Source organism: Elgaria multicarinata, chromosome 5 (assembly GCF_023053635.1).
Source record: "Elgaria multicarinata webbii isolate HBS135686 ecotype San Diego chromosome 5, rElgMul1.1.pri, whole genome shotgun sequence".
NCBI lineage: Eukaryota > Metazoa > Chordata > Lepidosauria > Squamata > Anguidae > Elgaria > Elgaria multicarinata.
Genome location: NC_086175.1, coordinates 6,145,128 through 6,163,998, shown reverse-complemented (window position 1 = coordinate 6,163,998; position 18,871 = coordinate 6,145,128). Strand labels below are relative to the sequence as shown.

Genomic DNA, 18,871 nt, shown 5'->3' with positions numbered 1-18,871 from the left:
CACCTGCGGTCCTCGGGATTGTCCCAGGACCACAGAAAAAACCACGACAAAAGTGAATTGCAATATTCCAGGGAAATGGAGGGATCATCCCTCCCTGCTCCCGGGATTCTCTGTGCATCATGTGGATGCACAGGGACGATCCCCGGGATATCAACTGGTGTAGACATGCCCATAGAGAGAAAACCAGGCTTGGTCCAGGGTATTTTGATGCCTAAGAAGGATCAGCAAATGCCTTCCATTTCTTACTGGATGACCATGGGCTAGTCGCTACCTCTCAGCCTAACAGGACTGTTGTAAAGATAAAAATGGGGAGGAAAAGCAGAACATAAATGTAATAAAATAGAGTAAAAAAAGAAAGCGTAACTGTCTTACACCATGGGTAGGGAACATGGTGCCTGCAGGTGTGCTGGCACCTATCAAGACCTCCCAACGTGCCCATGAAACACCCTTTCCTATTAATGTCCATGGAGTGATATTGCTTCATTGGTAGGGAAAAGGATGCTCTACTGAGAAGCAGCTTAAGGGGGCAAAAGCCCCCTCTGCCCCAAGGGGCAACAGGGAACTTAGCAATGGGTGGCCTTCCTCTTCACCATCTCCAGCCATTTTTTTGGCAGGGGATCCTTTTCCTCATCTCTGTTAAAATCAGTGGAACGATGTTGTCAATAATGGGCGGAGATGAGCTCAAAGGGAACAAAAAGGTTGTAAAAACAGTCTAGTCTCTATACTTCTTCAGAGAAGTTAATGAGCTAAATGAGGCTTACTCCCAGGTAAGAAGAATAAGAGCCTCATTTAGCTCTTTACCTGGGACTAATGCCCATTTAGCTTAATAGAATTTACATCTAAGGTCCTCCTCCGGGTGCCTACTCCGAGAGAGGGACAGGGCCTTTTCGGTGGTGGCCCCAGACTATGGAATGATCTCCCTGACGAGGCTCGCCTGGCACCAACGCTGCTATCTTTCCAGCGCCAGGTGAAAACTTTCCTCTTTGCCCAGGCATATGGCGGCACATCTTAATCACCCACATGTTTAGTTTTTTAACGTTTTTTAATGCTTTATGTGTGTATGTTCTGTGTTTTAGAATTTAGTCACAATGCCACACACATGCACACTATGGGTATAATGGGTGGTTTTTAAAACTTTTACAAACACAATAAAAACAAAAACAAAAACACTTGGTTGGCATTAAATAAGGTAAGATTTGAGCCAGACTGATTTCTCCTCAATTAACTCTCAATGTATTCTTCCCTCTGCCAGCCAACTTGCTGACCTCTCCCAGGATCATTTCTCACTTCCCTACACACGTGCACCCCGCACACACACCCTGCTGCTGCTGCTGCCGCCACCGCCATTGCCACCTCTCCCTCCTCTCTCTTCCTGAATGGCGATACTTTGGCCACAGTTACCGATGCACTGGTAACCTCTGTTCAGACTATTGCAATGTCTTGTACGTGGGGCTGCTTTTAAAAGTCATCTGGAAATGCCAATGGCATCAAAACAGACCTGCTAAATTATTAACTGGGAAAGGTATTGGTTGTTTTGATCATATTGTGCCAATGTGCCAGTGTTTTACCAGCTGCATTTGAGTAGAGTTCTGTATTGGATCATTTTATGTACAGTGATTATTACTGAAATAATAAATAACACATAGAGCAAAAGAGATGTACACAGTTTCACTCTTGCCCAACATCTAAGGATCATCTAATCCTAGGGGTGAGGAATTGGCTGTGGTTATTCAATGAGGAGGGGAAATCACTTTGCAGAAGGTATAGAAAGCTGTGCAAAGCTTTTCCAGTCAGGCTGAGAATGTAGAAAAGTAAGTATAGACAATAAATAATATGGGAGATGTGAGCTCTGGTAGCAAAACGAAGTTATGGATTGAGGTCTGGCAAGCCCTGCCTCAAATTAAACCCCAACCACACCCTTGAGAAGTTTAAGAACTTATTCCAAATATCACAATTTTCAGAAAGTTTTATTGAAAGGAATGTGTTGTTCTAAAATAGTCCCAGCAGGGAAAGTCTAATTTGATTTGATTCTGTATGACTGTGTGTTTCTCTCTCCCAGAGATTCTCAGTCAGGAAAGAGTTCCTATTTTTCTGTTTATTTCCCTGACTTTTGTGTTAAACAAGTCCTTTTGCGGAGTATTTATAGTCACTGGCTGCTGCTTTGAAGATCCAGTCTAATGTAGAGAATGGTGTTTGTGCTGCTCCCCCAAAATGCAAGAGGAGTGATATGTCTCATTGGCAAAAGATTTTGCACAACTTTTGGGGCGAGGTCATATGCAGCAGGGAAGGGGCCGGGAGAGGAAGGATCAACCATCCCATACCAACACAACTTCTCTGCTTCATATTGCCTCCCCCACCCTGAAATTGTTTTTTTTTTTAAGTGGAAAAGGTGCTTTTAGGTTGAGTTACATATCTGAACATATAACATCTAGTTCAGCTATCAGATTTTCCTTTCTTGCAGAGAAGTTTAAATCTTTGAAGCTTACCCAGTCAGATTTGCCTAGATAAGATTGTAAAACACATGGTTTGCAACCTTTTTCCTACATGGATGTGCTATCTGTGTAGGAAGTTCATCACGTCTGAAGCAATTGTAAGGTACCAAGGAGGTAGATATGCTGAAGAAAGTACCAAGGCGGTAGATGTGCTTCTCTTTAGAGAAGCATGTGCTCATAACGAACAGTCAGAACAACAACAATAAAACAGCATCGCCTTTCCAGCCTGGAGCTCCAAAATCTCTTCAAACTATATAGAATTTTCCTTCTCCTGCAAAGGGTTGTTTGGAGCTAGACAAATACTGGAGAAAGAGAAAGAGTGTCTCATACAATTCTGCTGCTGTGGCTGATCTGAGACTGGGACAGCTTAGGGCTTTCTATTTATCTTCATCTCATGATTCAAAGTTACTTCAAAAAGTACTAGTAGTTTATTATTTATGGTCTGCCAACCACATACAGAATAAAAAATATTACATACATATTGAAAAATAAAGCTGTATTTAATCACACCAATTTCTGCAGCTGAAAGACTATGCAAGATTTCAAGCTGCAGAAACCTCTTCATCAGTCTGGAAGGAAAGGTTACTTGTGCTCAACTACAGATACAACAAAGCTATTTATACATGCAAATACTTACAAAATGATAGCCAAACCACAAACTATTTTAGCACATCAAGCATTGTACTTTAGGGCAGTAGGATATTCTTCTAATGAGCCAAGATTTCTCTTATCTTGTTTTTCTGGATTATATCACAAATTTATTCATGGATTGTTACACAGTCCTTGGTGGGATTTTAAGAAAAGCAACACTTTGCCTAAGTGAGATAATATATAATAAATAGCATAGCTGTGTTGAGCATTTTTAGATAATGCAACAAAACCTCAGTATTTGCTAAGACTGAATGCACACATCTGCCACATTGCATAGTAATGAATAAAAATGTATTTCAATCTTTGCAAAATAGGATTACATTTTAGATCTAAGTAGACATTATGTGATTGCAGCCAACCTGCATCTCCCCCACATGTATCCATTATTATATTTAATATAAGAAATACATTATATTATATCACTGTATTCAAAACATCCCTGCCTCCTGCAAGCAGCAGTCAATGGTGTGGAAGGAAACACTGGATGAGATGTTAACATGTGATACATTGCTTTTTATTAATAACACCCTGGGGGAAATGTGGGAGCCAGTTGTGCCTCCACTGTTACATCTAATCAAGCCCTTCATTTTGTCCATTATTATTGTTATAGTTAAGTTTATCTGGGAGCTCAGAAACACTGGGCTGGTTTGCATGTCACCATAAGCTACCATGGGTTAATTCACCCATGGGGCTCCAAGTCGTGCCCCGGCTGCCATTTTGAATATTCAAGTTATGGTGGAAGTATGCCATGACTTATCATGGGTTATTGCAGGGTTATCCGAGGGTTGTTTAACCCCAAATAACCCACGATGCCCAGGTTTGCATGACACAATAAGTTGAGGTGACCCCTCCCCTTCCATGGCTTGCATATTCAAAATAGTGTCTGGCACACATCTTGGAGCCCTGCAGGTGAATTAATTCACAGTGGCTTACTATGATGTTCAAACCAGTTCACTAAGAGGATTCATAATTAATCGTAAACCATGGTCCAGCATTTCTGTTTTATATTAGTGACATTTTAGCATTATGTCTGAATCCTAAACTCTGGTTAATCTTAACTATGGTTTTCTGAACAAGCCAGCTTCCTAAACTATGGTTTCAAGTTGTCTTGTTTCAACAAACCACAGTTAAGACATACTACCTTGCCAAACTGACAAAGATTGGTTAATTAAAATAGAAACAAACGCTTCTGAACTTCTTGCTGCTGCACTAGGGGAAAGAAGAGCCCAAAGTACACTAAGGCATGTTCTTGCAATGCTAAGCCATGGTTTAGCATTATCTCTGAAATACTTTCACATCAATAATGGAATGATTATAGAAACATTTGGTGCCATTTCATTAAGATGCATTTGTTGCATGCTGTGTATGTTTATATCCCTTGTAAGTTCAGGGATAGAAATTCACTACGTCTGTAGTAGGATATATGTAGTTAAAACAGCTAGTGCAGACTTTATACTGTTAGTTTACCCTACCCTGTGCCTGCTTACCCTACCCTGTGCCTGTTTGCATTCTCTTCCCCTCCTTATTGTTTTACTATAATTTTATTAGATTGTAAGCCTATGCGGCAGAGTCTTGCTATTTACTGTTTTACTCTGTACAGCACCATGTACATTGATGGTGCTATATAAATAAATAAATAAATAAATAAATAAATAAATAAATAATAATAATAGGTGTATTTGAAAGGGAGAAAACAGATGATTAAGTGGGGATATTGTATACAAAGAGCTTAATTATAATACAATACTCTTCCTGAAGTAGGTTCTTCCTTTACTCTGTGTTCTTTATGTCAAATAAATAAAATAAGCCACATTGCTTATTTTATTTATTCGTCATAAAGAACACAGTGTGGTATCTCTTAACTTTAATTTTATTGTAATATCATTTTATTTTTATTTTAATGTTCTGGCACTTCATGACACAGGTGACCTATCTTTTTTCTCAATAGGGAAAGTGAACACCACTTATTCATCAGTGGCTTAGTAAGATCTGGGAAACTGAAAACGCAAAGGCAATAACCTATGATAAAATTCAGAGGAGGTTCAATACCAAACTGATATATACCAGCATCCTAGAGAAAGATGCTACCCTGCTTGGAATAACAAGCAGGATGCTATTCCACCCATGCCCTGCTTATGGATTTCCCATTGGCAGCTGGTCGGCCACTGTGTGAACAGAATGCTGGACTAGATGGACCCTTGGTCTTAACTAGCTTGGCTCTTCTTTTGTTCTCAACAAGGACCCATGTCATAATTTGTGAGACAGGTGAACAATACAGAGAATTACCAAGAGAATTCTCTGACTTTCTGGTGTAACATGATTGTAGAAAATAAAGACTATTAAAAATGAGAAAGAAAATGTGTGTTGTTGGTATGTGTGCTCAAGTGTGTTAAGTATGAACAATATGAGCAAGCTGCTCTCTTTTTCAGTGCCACCACTCACTGTGATGAGGTACCCTTGCCCTACAATTAAAGCCTTATAGCCAACTACACAGCTTCTAAATACAAACTAAGGCCGACTTTCTAACCTAGTGCCCTTCAGATATTGGGAATCACAACTCCCAGCATTCCCGACAATTGGCGATGATGGCGGGTGCTTATGGGAGTTGAAGTCCAAAACTTCTGGAAGGCACCAATTGGGGAAAGCTGAGTTAAGCATTGCTTTTCTGGATCACAACAGGGTCCCTCTAGTCCAGTGTTCTGTTTCCAACAGCAGCCAACCAGCCAGCCAGATGTCCCTGGGAATCCCATGAGTAGGCAACGTTTCTCTCCCAGTGTATGTCAACCCCTTCTGGGATTTAGAGCATGAAGGCTCCATTTAGTCGCTATATAGCTCATAGCTGTTGACAGATGTATATTCCATAAATTTATCCAATCTCCTTTAAAGGGCATCTGAGCTAGTGGCCATTTCCATATCCTGTGGCAGTGAATTACATTAAATATGCATTGTGTGGAATAGTACTTTCTTTTCTCTGCCCTGAGTTACTGCTGGTCAGTTAAATAGGGTGACCCCAAATTTTACTATGAAGTGTGTATGGGATGTGCTGTATCCACTGTTTCCATACCATTCAATTTTATAAAGCTATGTAATATTCCCACTTAATCTTTTCGTAGGCGTTAAAGGACATAACCAGCACTTTGAATTGTACCAGAACAGGAAGCCAGTGTTGCTCTCTTAACAAAGGAGTAGCATGATCCCAAGAAGCTGCATTCTGCACCAGAGATTTCTGGACATTTTTCAAAGGCAGCAGCACATGGAGTATACTGCAATAATCCAACCTCGATGTAACTAAATTATGGGTTACCATGGCCAGATCTGCCATCTTTAGGATGCAGTATAGGTTCCAAATCACGTAAGGTACTGGCTCCCCTCTCTTCAGCACTGGTTTGGCCTCATCTTGAGTATTGCATCCAGTTCTGGGCACCACACTACAAGAAGGATGCAGACAAGCTGGAGCATGTTCAGAGGAGGGCAACAAGGATAATGCTAACTCTATCTACAGCAGCAGAAGGGGAAGTCTTTCTAGATTTTCACCTCATTTCTCAGTTTACTGCCTTGATAAGTGCTAATCTGCATATGTGAGGTCTACAGTAAGCAGCCGTGATAGCATCTGATTGTAGATTCCCTCAACTTGTTAATCTTTCACCCTCCTTGTCACATTGGATAAAAATGGGACTGCAGTTCCATGTTACATCTTCTCCCATTGAATATCTGGGAAGACACCCTTTGTGGGCAACTATGATGCTGATATTATACAAGTCTGTCTGGGGCTAGATCTACAATAGTGCTTTTTATTGGTATTGAGGTGCACTGATAACTGTTGGGGTACATTAGGCATTTGGTATACCACTTTTCTAGTGTTATGTCCTGCTTTTTAATTCCGGATTATCCAAAATACCGCAACAGATGTCATTGGGTATCCTAGAGGTATAAAGGTGCAAGAGGGTTATAGAATCACCAAGATGGGATCATATCAATATGACATGAGGTATAGATCTGGCCTAGGTCAGATATGAGAGTATTTTGAACTATTTGCTTTCTTTTGCTATTTCTGATTTCTTCCCCATTCTTATATTAAACATAAAACCACTGTTAAGCAAACAAACAAATAAGACTTTTAATTTGGACTCTGCAGTTGATTGCATGATCTGCCTAACCCAAAGAACCTGATCCATCCACGTGTCTAGTCAATGGATGCATTGGAAACCACTGATTGGGGCTGTGGTGGTCTGTAACCAACCAGGAGTTTGCCATGGGTGTTCCCCCTCTCACTGTATTAAAAACCACATGTTGTGGGTTTCTTTCTCACCAAGACGTAGGTGGGTTTTTTTACAGGAGAAGTGGCAGCAGCTATTTGTATGCAGTTCACCTTGCTAGACAGGTGGAATAGCACTTGTCACATCAACCTTCCTGGAAAGACTGGAACTACCATAATATGGTGCCCCCAAGTCCCATTTTGGCCAGGTGATCTAGAAGTATATCATGATAGAGAGACACATTCATCCTGGCCAATTCCTGGAGTAGCTGGTCTACCAGCATGACCAAAGCTGTCTCCATTCTATATTTGGGCTGAAGTTTGATTGAAATGAACCTGGATAATCCACCTAATCTAGGAAAATCTGGAGTTGAGAAGCTGCTACACACCTAACTCAAGAACGAAATATTGGAGACTGACTGGAAATAATGCAACACATGGGGTTCAGGGAGATGGGTCCCCCCCCCCCCAAGAAAGGTCTTATTACTGCCTCCTTAAGACTCCTAAAATAAATTCCTTCTTTGCTTGCCTTATCATCAATATACATTTGACCTGCCATTGTTTGTGCTTTTTTTTCTTTTAATTTTTCCTATTTACACACAATGCTTATGCTTTTAAACAACTCTTTCGGGCTTCCTCAGTACTGCTGTAATTTAACCGTGCAGGCATCCTCTTGGAATTGTTCATAGCCTGTGGTATTCATTCTATCTGAACCTCAATCATAGTGTTTTTTAATAATCTCCAAGCTTCCTAATGGGATTTGACTCTTCCTTTCGGTTTCTTTTCAGCTAATCTTTTCATTTTTGCAAAATTCACTCTTCCGAAATTAAATATGATCGTGTTGGACTTTGCAGCCAGTTTTCCAACCATATATATGTTTAATTTCATAGTTTTGTGGTCACTGTTCTCAACTGGTTCAGCAATTCTAACCAGATCTTTGGCAACACTCAGTATTAATTCAATGGTCACTTTCCCACATGTCTGTTCCATGGCTAACAGATCAAAGGAACAATGATTTATCATAATCTAGAAATGTTGTCTCTTTGTTGAACCATGACTAACAATTTACCAGATCAATCCAAGAGTAATTTAACTCACTTTTTTATCTTCATCCTGCCTCCTTTATTTCTTTCTCCACCTTAAGATGTAAAAAGGGAACTTTTTCCAGTGAATTCCCTTTAAAGGCATTTCAGCACTGGTCCTTTTCTCAGTGCATTTATCTGACACAAGTTCCTGTCCGTGGCATCCTTACCCTGTATGATCCTGCCCCCACAAGAAGGTCATTTATTTCTCATGCAAGCTGTGGATGAAAACACAGGAGATGAAAAAAATAAAGTGGTGGCCATCAGACTCACCTGGTGGAGAAAAAGAAGGAACTACAAATTCGACATGAATTATATTCTGTAGTTTATAGGGGAAACCTGTTATACCAGTAATAAACATGCTATTGGAAGAAAGTATGTGCAAACAGCACATTATTTATATGTATATATCCAGATACCCAGGACTCCAGTACATTGTGCTGATGTAACAACACATGGCACAATTAGGCCTAACTAATCCATTGAAATCAGACCTTTTGTTCATGATTTGGGAGGTCTGCAGAAAACCTATGACAGAGATTGTCCTTATTTCCTGGCAAAGCAAAATGATATGCCCGAAGACATTTCAATCATGCTTACTCCAGTTTTTTTTTTTTTAATATGAAGAAAGGGCTTTAGCAGGCAGCAAAGAACAGCAGTAACGACAAACATTACATTGTTATGCAGAAATATAATGAATAGTGTTGTATTTTGTTTTCATCCATGTTACGAAAGGCATTCATGACCCTTTCCCAACTTGATAGTAAATTATTAAAATAAAATAATGTAGTCAGATAAGCATTATTGGGTTTGGTTGCTGCAGGGCTTTTGATGTTATAGCTGTTTTGTTTCACTGAATAGCCGGACTGCCCATTTTTTCCCAAGTTAAAAGGCAGTAACTCCAGGTGACTCCTTTCTCATCTTTGATTGTGTTTGTCCTGCTGTTTTCCTGAGGAGGTTGAGGATGTGAGTACAGCATTTACTTGGGAGTAAATGCCACTGTGCTCAGTGGGCCTAATTTCTGAGTAGATGTGCATTGGATTGCATAGCAAGTGTGACGCTCCTTTACTTCCTAACCAGCTGGCTTGTAATGAAGGGATTGGTTTCAGTGCTTCAGGGAAAGACTCCCAGCTGTTTAAGAGAACTGTTATATGATGACAAAGAAGGAATGGGAGAAGACCAACAAATAAGCTGGGGGCTGTATATAACTTTCTTCGAGCTGATAACAAGGATTAACTGGAGTAAGATGTGCTAGTCCCTTTTGACCCCATTGGAGACCTTAGAAGACTCCTACTAAGTTGAGACAAATTGAAAATCTTTCACCTAACTGAATCTCTCAAAGTGATTGGATTGGTTCTATCCTTATTTAAGCCCTTTCCACATGTCTTGCAATTATGATTTAGTCAATTTTCTACAATAAATTCCTCAAATGACTTACTGAAAAGAAAAAATAAAACCTGAGGAGATTCTTTGGTACCTCATTGTGATATATCTGCATGGCAATATGCTGGACCACTTCTGCACCATGCAAATGATGCTGTTGAACACTAAACACATAAGACTCCCTCTGAAATATACAGCCAAAAAAATCAGTGTAGACAAAGATTTCAAACGATGGAAGCTGGGAAGAGAGAAGCAATATTGGATTCACTAAATATCTGCTCCTTTGAATTGGGGAGGGGTTCCTGCTCTAGAGAAGGTCTGCAGGATGGGGGTTGGTTGAGCAGCCAGTCCAGACAAGGTGTGCAACCACAGTTTTAATTTCTTGGTGCTTGGCTGTTTTTCTGCTATATTGTGCATAAATACACTATGGACTTTTGGTGCAATTTAATAATAGCATTTTCTCTTCAGGGGGTCCTGAGAAGTTTAATTCTGTGAGTGGAGGAGGCTAGGATTTCTTACAGCATTCTCCACACCTTCATCAAACTACAATTCCCACGTTGAAGCTGAGGACAGTTATATTGTTATCAATCAAAAGGCATTGTGCCCCTATTTCCCTTTTAACAGATAATTTTTGGTAAGAGAAAAAGATGGAAGACCTGGTGGGGAAACACTGAGAGGATCCAAATGGACGATGTTGTCTGGACCCTTCATAAAATTAAGAGGTTGAGGCAGAGTGATTGCACAATAAAAGCACTAAATCGCTTGGGAACAGCATACCCTCCCTCGTGTGGTTTGGGAGGTGGGAAATGTAATAGCTTTTAAATGCCTCCTAAAAACATACCTCTTCACATAGGCTTTCCCTGGACTGTAATTTAACTGATTTTATATTGTATTTTACCTTTTAATTTATTGTACACTTATTGTATTTTTATGGTTTTGTGCACTGCCCCGAGAGCCTCAGCTATTGGGCACTAATAAATAAATAAAATAAAATAAAAGCCTCAACTGGAAACATGGTTAACCTGGGTGGAAAAACTGATGTAAGTTTGAATATCCACCCATGCCACTGGCTACTCTTTAAACAGATACTTCTGTTGGCACATTTTGTTGGAGTGTGCCAACAAAAGCACAGGCCCATGCATGAATATTAGTGTGCTTTGAAAACCAGTAACCTATATGCAGTAAGATGATGAGAGAGATTTTTTTGGTTGTCAGGTAACCAACCACTTGGGGCATATAAAAAATGGAGCAGATAATTGTCTCTTGCTGATGTTTGCCTAAAGCAACGTTTCAGGTGGATGCTTTTGCTCATGGAGCTCTCTTTATGTCGTCTTTGCCCTGGGGTTGCTCTGAATCTGTGATGCATCAGTTAGATGACACAGCTGCAGATTCCAAGCCACTCTGGGGCAAAGAGGTGGAGATGCGTGGCTGAAAAGTCAGGGATTTACCCCAACTTTTCCAGCCAGAGCGAGGTCAGCCCAGCTCTTCTGCTGGTCTGTCCTCACTCAGAACCACTCTGGGGTGTTCCTGGGACAAAGGCAACCTCCTATGGGTCGCTGGAAACCCCAGGAGGGGGAGGGGCAGGCATGGTGAGCCTAAGGGCCACTGGAAAGCCCATGCTGCCTCCCCTCATTAGGACAAGTTGCCGCTGTGCACCAGCGAGAGCCAGGGGTTGGTTGGTGGCGGAGCGGCATCAACCCGGCACCATGAAGACAGCTCCCATCTGTACAGGTTTCTAGGGAAGTTAAATGATTTTGATAAGACTAGCAAAAATTCTCAAGTAGAGTTGGTGCATATTGCTGTTTACAAAACTTCTTTAAATGTCCTCAGTTGATGATCTAATGAGCTAGCCCTGACACACTGACTTAAAAATTGAGGGAAATGGACGGAAAATCCACAACGTAGAATTTTTCTGTTGGAAAAAGCTATTGCTTCTAAGAACAAATATTATGCTTCGATAGTACTGGGGATGAAGTATTTGTAGAGCAGAAGGGTATTCCTAATTTCCTAATGTATCTTTTCCAGTCCTGGGGTGAACTGTGGAAAAAAAACAGGTCTGAATGTCTTTATTGGGGGGGAGAACCAGCTCTAGGTGGCACTGAAGGCCTAGTGCCAGTGATATGACCAAAATACCAAAGCAGGATTAGAAATTTGTTTAAAATATTAACTTTTTATAAAAGATAAAAGTTAAATGCATATTTGTCAATCTAGGGGCCCTCAACCTTTTTGGGCTGGTGGGCACATTTGGAAATTTGAGAATGTGTTGGAGGGCTCTCTCATTCAAAAAAATGGTTACCATGATATGCATGGACACAAAACACAAATTTCCCAGAAGACAAACTGGTGAGACTAAAAGTAAAGAAACTTGCAAGAACCTAAGTAACAAGCAGGGGTAGGGTCTGAGCTCCAAAACACAAAACAGGAATGGGCTCCAAGACAGGTGTGTCAGGGCACATTTAGATCCCAATTCCAGAAATATATATAGAGAAAAGCAGATAAAATATGAGAGCAGGGGCAAGGCGGGTGCCTGAATATTCCACTGCAAGTACATACGTATATAAGACATGCTGCAAACAGGCTGCACTTGGGTTCTTGCTGCAAAAGAAGAACATGCTGTACCAAGCCCATATGCTGTAGTAGGTACTGACTGCAGACAGAATAAAGCCCTATTTACTCATCTTAGCGGTTCTTTCTTTATTCTTCATTCCAATATAGCACATTTGCCAAAGAGATAGGCATAATATATGACCAAACTGAAGGTACTTTTGCAAAGGTTCACTGGAAAATGTTCTTGAATCACACACACACACACACAGGTTGAGAACCCAAGGCTTTGCTCTGCTTTGAGGTTCACAGGAAGTGGGGGTGCCTTTTTTCTTTCTTTAGAGTTCTGGGACCTCATTAAACTTAATAAATTGGCAGCCATTAGGGCTCGTATGCTAGTTTTGCTTTATGCTTCTCTCTCGGACAGTGTCTCCACTCAGAAAAAACTTACTTTATGTGTGAATAAAATTGTTCTATAATTCTTGTTTAGTCTTAAATAAGGTGGTTAAATAAAAACAAATGGTGACATTATTCTCTTGTGATTTATTTATTGTTTCTATTCATCTCCTTCTCTTCTGGGGAAGCTCAAACAGGACTTACATGAAGCTTTCATTCCAGATGTCTCCCACCCATGAGCAGGACCACACCCACTTAGCTTCAACAGTGGTTCAGAATCAGATGCGTCAAAATCCAAGCAAAGTACCAAGGTTGAACAAATTAAGCCACTTTCCTTCCACTTCCTCCTCTGGGAGCTGAGAAACCAATTATGTGTACACTAAAACACTGGTGCTCATAAACAGGCATGCTATACTAAAGCTTTCCCCATCCTGGTGCCGTCCCTATGTATTGGACTACAAGTCCCATCATCCCCAGCCACCATAGTTAATGATAGGAGTTATTGTCTGAAACATCTGGAGTATACCAGGTTGGGAAAGGCTGCCATACGGTAATATCAAAGGCTCTGTTCTTGAAAGGGACATGAATTCTCACTCATGGGCTCAATGTTTGCCAAATACATAGATATTTTGATGGCACATGGTCAAAATAGAGACATTTCTAATTTCCATCATTTATTCTAACCCACAGTGTGTTATAGTTCCTCACCCCCAAATTATACTTTCTGAAATAGGTTTTGTTTTTTGTTTATTTATTGAATCTGTTTGCTTTACTTTCAGAGAGATGTACTTTAAGGAAGTGTTTCTAGGGCCACAGCTAGACCTAAGGTTTATCCTGGGATCATCCAGGGTTCGCCCCTGCCTGAACACTGGATCCCCTGTGTGTCACCTAGATGAACAGGTTTGACCCCTGGATGATCCAGGGATAAACCTTAGGTCTAGCTATGGCCCAGGATTGCAGTCTTAGGCCATGGCTAGACCAGGCCTATATCCCAGGATTGTTCCGGGATCATCCCTGTGCATCCAAATGACACACAGGGGATCCCGGGAGCAGGCAGGGACAACTCCATTTGCCTGGGATAATCCTTAGGTCTAGCTCTAAGGCCTGTTCTGTGAGATAAGCTTAAATTATTGTGGTACCACTCTTTCAAAGTAACACTAGCCTATTGAATCCTGAATCTGACATATTTTGCAGCTTTGGCCAAAAAGGGAAGAGAGAGAAAATGTTTTGCTACCTTAAATAACTATGATATTTTACACAAGGCAGAAAAATGGTTATTAAAATGCACAATCATCATTAATTGGTCTACCCTTGTCCTGTGGGTGGGTTTTTTTAAACAAATAAACTTGGATTTCAGGACTTTCTTCATACACACACGAGAAAAGGGCTTACGGAAACAAATGAGCGAGAGCTGAGTAACTGACAGGAAGGTGTATTTGATTAACAGGAAGATATAATTTACACCCGGCTTGAGACCCGTGTGAACTTTTGATAATAGCAGTGTTTCATCCAAGTTTAGTTATTGGGCAGGGGGGGAGGAGGGGCTGAGGAGGCAATTAGAGGTCACCCAAAATCACAGTGTCGAGCAATTAGCCACATACCATTCATTGTTTAATGATCCTTACAGAGAACCTAATGTTCCTTCAGCCTTTCTACCCAACCAAAACAGCACCTTCCCTGTAACCTGATAATCCGATTAGGAATTAAGACTAAAAGTCTTGCGCACAAAACACTGAATGGCCTTTCAATGAAGTTATGTGGTGTAAAGGTCACTGACTGATGGTGTGCCTTCTCAAGCAACTGATGCTGTTGAGTATCAGCAATTCATGCTCTCTCTCTCTCTCACCTTCAACAACAACAACTTTTGGGAGTGGAGACTGTCTTGAGAACAGCCTTCCAGAGGCAGCTGGACAAGCATCTGTCAGGGATGCTTTAGAGTGGATTCCTGCATTGAGCAGGGGGTTGGACTTGATGGCCTTGTAGGCCCCTTCCAACTCTGCTATTCTATGATTCTAGGACACAACTATGGATCCTGACCGTGTTGGCAGGTTCTGGGTGCCCTAAAGGCAGCAAGAGTTGGAGAGGGCACCTCTGAGCCATTGAGCAGTCCACCGGGGACGGTCTCCTGCTGGGGAACTGCTGCCCTGAGCAACGCCGTTCATTTCAGTGTGGTTGCGCAAGGAGGCTGCCTGCTGCTGCTCCGTAGTGCCCCATGTTTATTAGCGAGGCGGGATGTCCCTCGCCTTTTTCATTTCAGGCCTCCCTGCCTGGACTTTGATTGTAAGGAACGTTACGGCTCAGTCTGGGAATTTGCCGAAGCAGATCATAGACGGGCGTTCCCCGGTGAATCTTCCCTTTCCTCATGGTGGGTAACAACAGCCCACCACGCGCATCCGGGATTGAGGTGCAGGCGCTCCCGGAGCAGCAGGCTGGAGCCCCCCTGGCGCCTGGTTTCAGAAACGGCCCCCCCTCCCGACACCCGGCGAGGTGGGAAGGCGCTGGACGGGAGCCTCCTTTCCCACGGCGCACCTCTAGGGAAGCGCCCTTGGCAGCGCGGGGCGCAGCCCGGGCGTGGCTGGCTGGCTGCGGGGCGTGCGGGCTTACCTGTTTCCTCAGCGCCTCGAAGGCCGCGCTGATGGTGTGCACCCGGGTCCTCTCGCGGGCGTTCGCCAGCAGCCGCCGCGTCTGCTGAATGGCTTTGATCTCCGAGGAGCCGCCCGGCGGCTCCCCCGGCCGTTTCCTAGGCGACAGCGAGGAATCGGGATGGCTGCCGTAGACGGCGTGCGCGGCGGACGGGTAGGGAGTTTCCAGGGGCGGCGGCGGGCACACCATCATCCTGGACGGCAGGCACTGCTCCGGGAAGGGCTGGCCCTCGGCCCCGTCCAGACTGACCGGCCGGAGGCACGTGTCTTTCCTCAGGGGCTGCTGCGGGGAGGCGAGGAGCCCCGCCGGGAAAGCCGCCTTCCTCATGTCCAGAGCCTCGTCGCCGTCGCCGCCGCCCTCCGCGAGCTCCGTGGGGGCCGCCGCCGCCGCCGCGGCCCCCTTGGAAGCGGCCGGCCTGCCCTGTGGCCGCGAGCCCCCCTTGCCCCCCAGCCCCCCGCCGAGCACGTGCTCGTGGACGTCCAGGTCCACTTGGAAACTCCGGCAGGCGCCCGGCTGCAGCTTGGCGGGCTCGTGGCTCTTGCGCGGGAGCTTCTTGATGCCGCGGAGGTCCTTGAGGCACAGGCGCTTCCAGCGCTCCTCTTCCTCGACCAGCTGCTGCATGTTCTTCATGGTGGCCGCAGCCCGCGCCTTGCTCCCTCGCTCGCTCGCTCTCAAGCCGCCGCCAGGACGCTCCCTTTGCAAGCCACGCAGCCCCCCACCGGGCCCACCTCCGCCAGGCTCCCCCGCACCCTCGAGGCGGCCGCCGCTGCTTGGGCTTTGCGGAGCAGCAGTAGCAGCTGCTGCCCTTCCAAGCCCCGGTTTGCAAAAGACCGTGTGGGAGCAGCCGGATCAGAATGTCATCTGAAGTCCCTGCCGCATTGCCAGCATTTTTGGTGAAGGCACGCTGAGAGACCCATCTGTGTTTGTTTAGCCTCAGTTTACACAGAAGCCCCTGTGAGCGAGATCAGTCAGCGCGCCGCCCGCCTCGCACAGCCCGGAGACTTTTCAGCGTGTGCAAACCGCGCACTGGAGCGTCCTTAAAGGAACAGGAAGCGTTTTCCGAAACAGCTGGGCTGCCAATCTCCCCGCCTTCGTACCCAGCCTCTGCTTTCATTCATCTGTCCATATCTGTAACCACGCGCACGCACGCACACACACACACACACGCTAAAAACTCGTTCCGATTAATCGGGTTTTCATTTTAAAAAAGCGTCATTTTTAATACAAGCGCTGATTTATTTATTTATTTTCTATTAAAACTCACGTGGAAGGCAGCTACTTCCTTGGATGGGAAGCAGTATATAAATATTGCAAATAAACTGAGAAGAGGCATTCTGTCTTCTCACAGGCACAGGGGAAAATGCCTCTTCCAAGCTTCCCCACCCCGCCCTGCCCTGACACATATGTGGAATCTCAAAACAAGCACAGTTTATTTTCCTTTAAAAAAAACCATTCTATTTATATTCATACTGATAATGATATAACAGATGAATCCAAACTCATATGATTAATTGACCTAAGATTTTTCTAATTGAGCAACAATCATCATATTTCATAAATGAGTTAGGGGTGAGTGGGGAGGTGGCCGTGGCTGCTGATGACACCAAATTAGGGTAGTTCAACAAAAAGGGGCAGCAATGAACTCCAAAAGGGCCTCTCCGAACTAGGGGAGTGGGTATTTAAATGGCAAATCTGGTTAAGAAAATGTAAAGTGATGAAAATATCAACCCAGTATACAGCTGCTACGAAAACAACATTCCATTTTGGGGGTAATTAGGAAAGGCATTGAAAATGAAACCGGCAATATCATACTGCCCTTATACAAATCAATGATGCAATCATACTCAACATATTGTGTACACATCTGGACCCTGCAGCTCAAAATGGATACTGTAGAGCTTGCAAAAAGTGCAGAAAAGAGCAGTTAAAAATATCAAAAGGCTGGAGCAACTCCCCTATCAGGGACACTATTAATGTTAGAACTCTATCCGACGTGCGTTTTACTGCAGACAACAAATCATGAGTGGGCACTCATGATTTGCTCACATGATGTTGTCTGCCTCTCGTGCTTCTTCCGCCTCTTCTGGCCTTCATTTTGCCGCAACCCCCCCCCCCCCCGGAAAACGTCCCGCTGCTGCTCTCTCCTGCCGGACTGAATGGGCCTTGTAACATCGTATTTTCAGGAAGTGACGTTGGAGCAACGACAGAGAAGCAATGGGAGCCGCGTGTTTCTAACAAGATGTGATGGGGCTTTAAGAGAAGACATGTTAGAGGTGTATAAAATTATGCTTGATGTGGGACAAGTGGTCACCTCACCCCAGTACTAGAAATGGATGTCATCCAAGGGAGCTGAAACCTGGGAAATTCAGGACAGATTACAGAATCATAGAATAGCAGAGTTGGAAGGGGCCTACAAGGCCATCGAGTCCAACCCCCTGCTCAATGCAGGAATCCACTCTAAAACATCCCTGACAGATGGTTGTCCAGCTGCCTCTTGAATGCCTCTAGTGTGGGAGAGCCCATGACCTCCCTAGGTCACTGGTTCCATTGTCGTACTGCTCTAACAGTTAGGAAGTTTTTCCTCATGTCCAGCCAGAATCTGGCTTCCTTTAACTTGAGCCCGTTATTCCGTGTCCTGCACTCTGGGCGGATTGAGAAGAGATCCTGGCCCTCCTTTGTGTGACAACCTTTTAAGTATTTGAAGAGTAATCTCATTTCTCCCCTCAATCTTCTCTTCTCCAGGCTAAACATGCCCAGTTCTTTCAGTCTCTCTTCATAGGGCTTTGTTTCCAGACCCCTGATCATCCTGGTTGCCCTCCTCTGAACACGCTCCAGCTTGTCTGCATCCTTCTTGAATTGTAGAGCCCCAGAACTGGATGCAATACTCTAGATGAGGCCTAACCAGGGCCGAATAGAGAGGAACCAGTACCTCACGTGATTTGGAAGCTATACTTCTATTAATGCAGCCCCAAATAGAATTTGCCTTTCTTGCAGCCATATCACACTGTTGGCTCATATTCAGCTTGTGATCTACAACAATTCCAAGATCCTTCTCGTTTGTAGTATTGCTGAGCCAAGTATCCCCCATCTTGTAACTGTGCCTTTGGTTTCTATTTCCTAGATGTAGAACTTGGCATTTATCCCTATTTAATTTCATTCTGTTGTTTTCAGCCCAGCACTCCAGCCTAGCAAGATCCCTTTGAAATTTGTTTCTGTCTTCCAGGTTATTAGCTATCTCACCCAATTTTGTTTCATCTGCAAATTTGATAAGTGTTTCCTGCACCTCCTCGTCTAAATAATTAATTAAAATGTTGAAGAGCACTGGGCCCAGGACCGAGCCCTGCGGTACCCCACTTGTTACCTCTCCCCAGTTTAAGAAGGTTCCATTGATAAGTACTCTTTGAGTCCGATTCTGTAGCCAACTG

The 18,871-nt window shown here is 43.6% G+C and overlaps 1 protein-coding gene across 2 annotated transcripts in view; it reads right to left on the bottom strand.

The window, feature by feature from the left end:
* Window positions 1-16,514, bottom strand: part of ATOH8 (atonal bHLH transcription factor 8) — a 46,516-nt gene extending 30,002 nt beyond the window's left edge. The window contains exon 1 of one of the 2 annotated variants that reach the window (XM_063125956.1): window positions 15,408-16,514. In XM_063125956.1, the coding sequence (XP_062982026.1) occupies window positions 15,408-16,076 (669 nt within the window). In that variant the 5' untranslated portion in view covers window positions 16,077-16,514. The remainder of the gene's footprint in view (window positions 1-15,407) is intronic. The other variant, XM_063125957.1, reaches the window with a different exon arrangement.
* Window positions 16,515-18,871: the final 2,357 nt, after the last annotated feature.